At 39.4% G+C, this 6604-nt stretch overlaps 1 protein-coding gene across 1 annotated transcript; it reads left to right on the forward strand.

The window, feature by feature from the left end:
* The first annotated feature begins 1045 nt into the window (after positions 1–1045).
* On the forward strand, positions 1046–4239 carry LOC114718569 (uncharacterized). The gene is made up of 7 exons (XM_028903926.1): positions 1046–1413; positions 1979–2065; positions 2154–2408; positions 2525–2689; positions 2775–2828; positions 2951–3097; positions 3192–4239. The coding sequence occupies exons 1-7, from the start codon at positions 1252–1254 to the stop codon at positions 3567–3569; spliced, it is 1248 nt and encodes a 415-aa protein (XP_028759759.1). The 5' UTR covers positions 1046–1251; the 3' UTR covers positions 3570–4239.
* The last annotated feature ends 2365 nt before the right edge of the window (positions 4240–6604 follow it).

Consider the following 6604-nt stretch of genomic DNA (forward strand, 5'->3'; position numbering starts at 1 on the left):
AGCACATTCGGTTCGTGAAACCCTAGAGGGTAACTGTGCTTGATGAGAAATCTCACAGGAATGTGGTTCAAAGCAGCATTATTTAAAAAATCAGGAGGAGGGAATCTGTGTCTCTCGAATAACATGGAAAGCTTAGTTAATTGTTAATACGAAAAAGGGAAAAGAAAGAGGTGGAGGATGAGACGCCAAGTTGGCAGCGATTCTCTTGGGCGCCGGGGATGCATCATGCATGATGATGGCGCAATAGCAATAAAACAAGAGATTTGAGGGGCGATATGGCTCGTCATAGGATTCCCATAGGGGATGATGAAGAATAGCAATCACGGACCCACTCATATTTTATCTATTGCGCCAATAATGCGCCAATATTCCGCCTCGCTAATCGTCATTAACGTTTTACATTTTCCTGTTATGACTTATGGCTCAATCACCCCTGTATTTTACCGTCATACACACTCCACCCACCTACCTTTTTACAAGCAGAAAAAGTTGCATCTTATTGTATATCATGTGAAGCGGTAGAGCCGTACATTATTCAGCAGCATTTCGTTTTTCCTTTATTAATATCAGCATAAAAACTGAATACGGGTGGCCGAGAACGGAGATATGATCTTCCCAATGGAAAGGGTAAAACGGGAAAGCGGGTTCAAGTTGCCATTGGATTTCCCCCAGCCTCCGTTGAAACGACAAAAATCGGTGCGTGAACTCTGCACGCATATGACCTGCCACCGGGCAGACAGAGGCCCATATTCCCAGACCCAGAGGGGAAAAAAATCGAATGCCCCATGCCGTGAAATGTACTACAACATTTGATTTTTCCTCCCCCTCTCGCTTTTTGCCCCTCGTGCAAAATCCAAGATAAATTAACAAAATAGTAATCCTCGGCATAAAAATAATGATAAAATTAAACAAAAGCCAGATAAAAGCAAATGAAAAAGCAGTGGGATAATGACCGAGGGGGAGAGAGACAGTAGAAAGTGAGGGTTTTGTTAATAATTTCGTAGTGGGAAAAGTGGGGGAGCGAAAATGACATTTTAGAAGGAGGGGCCAAAGCCACAACCAGGGTGGGTGGAGTTCAAAGAAAGGGTAGCGGGGAGCGAGTAGTGAGGAGGGGCAGAGTGAGAGCAGAGCTTGGTGCGACGATGGGAAGGTGATGCTCTTTTGTGTTTTTGCCTCAGCCCAGCTACATCAGTCTCGAGCCTCTGAGGCAGTGCTTTTCATTTGGTGGTTTTGTGGGTAAAAGGGTACGCCATGGGTGGTTCACAGCTTACTTGGAGAGCCCTCCTGCTTGTTCTCATCTTTTGGGGCCTGATCTCCCTATCCTCTGCCATCAGGCTTGGTGCTTCTCGCCAGAAGCTTGAGGTCAACAGGCATTTGAAACGGTTGAACAAGCCGGCTGTTAAAACCATTCAGGTTTCTCTCCCTTTTCCACTCTCTTTTCAACACCATCGTATTTCTTGGTTTTGAAATAGGGGGAATCAGTCTTCTGGCTCTTTTAGTAGCTTTGCCTGGATCAGTGCTCAATCACATTTTCATTTTGGAATCAGATGGGCATTTCATCGCCAAGTATTTTATTCTGCTGATTTTTCGAGCCTCGGCTTCCGCTTCTTTTCGATTTAGAGTATTTCTATTGATGTCCGCGTTTTCTGAAGCTAGCTTTATCTTTCTATTTTGCCTTTTCCATTTTTCCCCCCTCCTGCCCTCAAACCCATGATAACCCTCTTTATGAAATTATTGAAGCAATAAGGAAAATTACAGGAGCTGAGGTGAGTAATGATTAGTTTCTTTTAATATGTTCTCGGCTCATTAAAAAAAAGAAGAGAGATTTGTTCAGAATTCCTGCTTTCGGCGTATACTATTGCTTGAGCTTGTAGTTTGATTACATTGCGAGACTGCATGATTGGTAGCAACGAGGAGGTTCGTGGAAACCAAAATACATGATCTTTGTGTTAATGGTCTGATTTTTTTATTGTTGCAGAGTCCAGATGGGGATATTATAGATTGCGTGCATATATCTAAGCAGCCGGCCTTCGATCATCCTTTCCTCAAAGATCACAAAATTCAGGTTCCTTACATTGTTTTCCCCCCTTTGCATTAGTTTGTATTTTGACTTTCTGTGGTTCTTGCTAATTGCTATGCTTCAAATTGATTAGACGAGGCCAAATTTCCACCCTGAAGGACTTTTTGACGTTAACAAGGTCTCTGAATCTATAGAAAAATCAATGCCCATAACTCAGTTGTGGCATGTTAATGGAAAATGCCCTGATGACACCATACCCATAAGGAGAACGAAGGAAGATGATGTTCTAAGAGCCAGTTCAGTCAAAAGATATGGAAGGAAGAAGCACAGGACAGTCCCAAAGCCTAGGTCGGCCCAACCTGACCTAATTAATCAGAGTGGTCATCAGGCAAGAATTACCATGAGCTCCTTGCAGTATTATCACGAGAAATTTCGGCTTTCTTGTTTCTTACATAACTTTGGTCTGATGTCCTTTTTATGTCTGTGGTTCTCTTTCTGTATCAGCATGCAATAGCTTATGTTGAAGGAGATAAGTACTATGGAGCCAAAGCTACCATTAATGTGTGGGAACCCAAGATACAGCAACCCAACGAGTTCAGTTTGTCTCAGCTTTGGATACTGGGGGGCTCATTTGGTGAGGACCTTAACAGCATTGAAGCAGGCTGGCAGGTACTGTTGATTATTATTAACTTAAAAAAACCTGCTTCGATTTTTGTTATTTTTCATGATAATATTTACGCGAGCGTGAAAACAGGTTAGCCCGGATCTTTATGGTGATAACAACACGCGGCTATTCACCTACTGGACGGTAAGCTTTCCTCGAGTTGCCTATCCTGATTTGCTTTCATGTTTGTTCTATTCGAGATTGGTCTGTCAATGGTTTTTTTTTTTTTTTTTAAAAAAAAAAAACCTAATTCAGCTTTTCTGCAGAGTGATGCATATCAAGCTACCGGCTGCTACAATCTTCTATGCTCGGGATTTATTCAAGTGAACAGTGAAATAGCAATGGGTGCAAGCATCTCTCCTGTATCTGGCTACCGCAATGCCCAGTATGACATCAGTATACTTATCTGGAAGGTAAGGTCCAAATTGTATGCTAGCCAAGGCCTCAGTAGTTTAAGGAGCCATTGTTTTGGTTATTCTGATAACGAATTCTGGGTTTGTTGTATAGGATCCAAAAGAGGGGCACTGGTGGATGCAATTTGGGAATGACTACGTGTTGGGGTATTGGCCATCTTTCCTGTTCTCGTATTTGGCAGATAGTGCCTCCATGATTGAGTGGGGAGGAGAAGTTGTGAATTCGGAGCCCGAGGGTCAGCATACCTCTACTCAAATGGGCAGTGGTCGTTTCCCCGAAGAAGGGTTTGGGAAGGCAAGCTACTTCAAGAATATTCAAGTTGTTGATAGCTCCAACAATCTCAAGGCACCCAAAGGTATTGGCACCTTCACTGAGCAATCAAATTGTTATGATGTCCAAACCGGCAGTAATGGGGATTGGGGCCATTACTTTTATTATGGAGGCCCCGGTAAAAACCCTAATTGTCAATGAAGTTACTTGGAAAAGAAGTAAGACAGCGTATATCTTAGCCTCTTAACTACTTCCATCCCATCCCACGTAACGTGTATCATCCGATCTAGAGTAAGGCCTCTCTCTCTTGTAACAATCCTCGTTTTTCCCTCTCTATGCCTTTTGCTTTCTGTAGGTTGGGTAGGAACGTGGTCTTTCTGTAGCGAAAAGTTTTGACTGTTTTTCTATATCGAAAGATGGAAGATTCTCCATGTAAATTGGTGGGGAAGCGGCCATGTTTCTGGGAAAAAAAAAAAATCAGAAACAGGCGTCCATAACAAAGTTGTATTTTATTTGTTTGCTTGCTCCCCGCTGGGGAGGGTTTGTTGGTGACATGAATGGATATGAACGAGTTTCTCTGTTGCCGCGATCAAGCTGCTTATTATGAGCGATAATGAGCGGCTCCGACCGGAAAGCTCTGTTTATGGTTGATGGCGAATCAGCGAAGAACCAAAAAGACAAAAGGGGCGAGGACAAAAACTGTAAAAAGATGCTTTTGGGTTTTTTTTTTTTTTTGGGTTGCTTGCATGTGAGGGGCTGACAATGCTCGGATGCTTTATCTGTGATTCATCATTATGTGTAAGGAGGCCCCACTTCCCCCTCCGCATATGCACTTTGTCTTAATCCCTGCGTTGCATCCTTTCTTGTCTAATTGCCCTTTCTGGCTTCTGATTTGAGATTTCTTCTAAATCTGATTTTTCAATATATATCATTTAAATTTAAATGAGCTTTTATCAACCGATTTTATTTATAAAAATCAATTCAGATATGAATTACCTTATACAAATTGATTTTTATCTTAATTTTAGTTTGCAAAAATTAGTAGGGATAAAAATCACTTTAATTCAGACAAACTTGTAGTTTAATAGGGACTTATATAGAGGATGTTGTGTTATAGAAACTTGTATAGAGGATATAGTTTCAGGGGAACTTATACGACGATGTATTGGAAAGTTAGTTTTAGATTCAAATATTAAAAAAAAAAAGGGTTAAAAACTAAAATTTAAAAGTTAGAAAAAGTTATGGTTTTTGAGTAAAAAGTTATTTGCTTCAAAGTTGTACTGAATTTTTTGCTCGAATGAATTTCTGAGAGTTTAAAAATGTTCTGAGTGTTTTAACTATAAGGGTGTTTAAATGAAAATCAAAATAGTTTTAAAAATTGAGAAGAGTTTTGTTTTGATTTGTAGAAAATATTTTTAAAATGCTTTTGCATGTATAAACACCCCTGTGTCTTTAAGTAGCCGTGGGCCCCAATATTTTAAGTAACCGTGGGTTGGCCTACAGTTTAATAACTGTTTATATCCTTCCACATTTAATTCTCAATACATTGCTTGAAAGGCTTATTCCAAGCCATATTCTTTTATCTGTATAATGCCTGATAAATCTGTACTTTTCATTCTTGCTCGGCCGTGTCAACTTGGAAAATTGAAGTTTGACTGAAGTTTTTTTTTTTTTAACCGCCAAAGTTTAATTGAAATACAACTACTAATTATTCTTCCAACCAAGAAATTAAATTATTAATGACATATGGAAGAGAACTTTAAACAAAGTGCGAATAGGAGGGAGCATAGTGTAAACAATGAAACAGGTCCGTCCTGGATAGTATTGACGGTGAGGGTTTATGCGGAGAGCCTAGAGAGGGGAGGAGGTGGCCAATGAATTTACAGATATGGAGTTTTTTTTTTTTAAAATATTCTTATGTTGGGCTACATAACCCAATTCGCCTTAGCTAACATGTTAACTCGTTTAATTCGTTGGTTTAAAAAAAAAAAACTCGTTTAATTCGCTAGTTTTTTTTGGGTATACTAATTCGCTAGTTAAATGAGTCAAGCTGATATGATCCCACTAAAAAAACAGCCAACTGATCAAATTAAGGTGTGAGGCAAATTATTGATTGCTCCTGACATATTGACCAAAGTATGATGCACCTTTCCATACTTGATTACTTTGTTGGCAGGTTCTCCATACGAGTATGAACACATATCACCCTTTAATCGAAATAGAAAACACAAAAAAAGATTTGGAGGAGAAAATATTGTTAGAGGGGCAGCTCTTTCTCTGGGCGCCTCTTCCTCCGTTTTTTGTTCAAATATGTCAGTTTTTAAAGATGGACAACATCGTAACAGCTGGTTTTCTTCTATTCCCCTGCTTCAATTTCCTTCTCTTTATCATGATTTCTGACATCTATATTAGCTAACCTACTAATTCCATACAAATGATAACAATGAAAATGAAAACCTTCGCCAAATCATCATAATCGGGGTGAAAGTAAATCACAACGTCTTTTTTGGGAGATGCAGAAGAAGAGGGACGAGATAACCATGTCGAAAGCGTGGCGTCGACTAATCACGGAGTCATCAAAGAATGGGGACTGAGGATTGGTGCGGCGAGGATGATCCTAAAGTTTTCAAGCTAAACGCTATTGACAAATAAACAATAAAATATGAAGCTCGTGCGTCTGATCTTGTGTTCAGCTCATCTTCAGTTCAATGAGCTTGGATTCGACTTGTGTTTTCTCATAATGGGGTTGTTGGGAAATTTGATAAATATAACATTTGATATGTAGAAAGCGTTTTTTTCAGAAAGCAAATGAGAAATGCACATATTTCACTTTCTTTCTAGCTGCATTTCTCATTTTTTAAACGTACCAAACATTGTTTAAAACAACTTGTTGTGATGGAAAACACGCACAAAAGATAAAGAACAACATACAAATTTGGCACAAAAAATTGTGGAAAAATAATTTTATTGTCCAGCACATTCTGATGATTATGAAGCATCCGCCTTTTGAGAAGTCGGTCAAAATTCGTCCTCCGGTATGTTTAGTTAATTACTATTTAGTTCATTCGCCTCTTCACTTGTTTCTTAAACGCTAAACAGATAAAGGATGAAGACCAGAGCCTTAATCTCTATTCTCTACCTATTATCGGCGAACGAGTCCTTTTTTTAGGAACAATTATCATTCAAGGACCTTTTAAGCGAGTTATTGTCACGAAATAATGAATCCAATTTGAAAT

The sequence above is a fragment of the Neltuma alba genome, unplaced genomic scaffold, assembly GCF_004799145.2.
Source record: "Neltuma alba isolate B1F8T4 unplaced genomic scaffold, ASM479914v2 tig00011850_pilon, whole genome shotgun sequence".
Lineage (NCBI taxonomy): Eukaryota > Viridiplantae > Streptophyta > Magnoliopsida > Fabales > Fabaceae > Neltuma > Neltuma alba.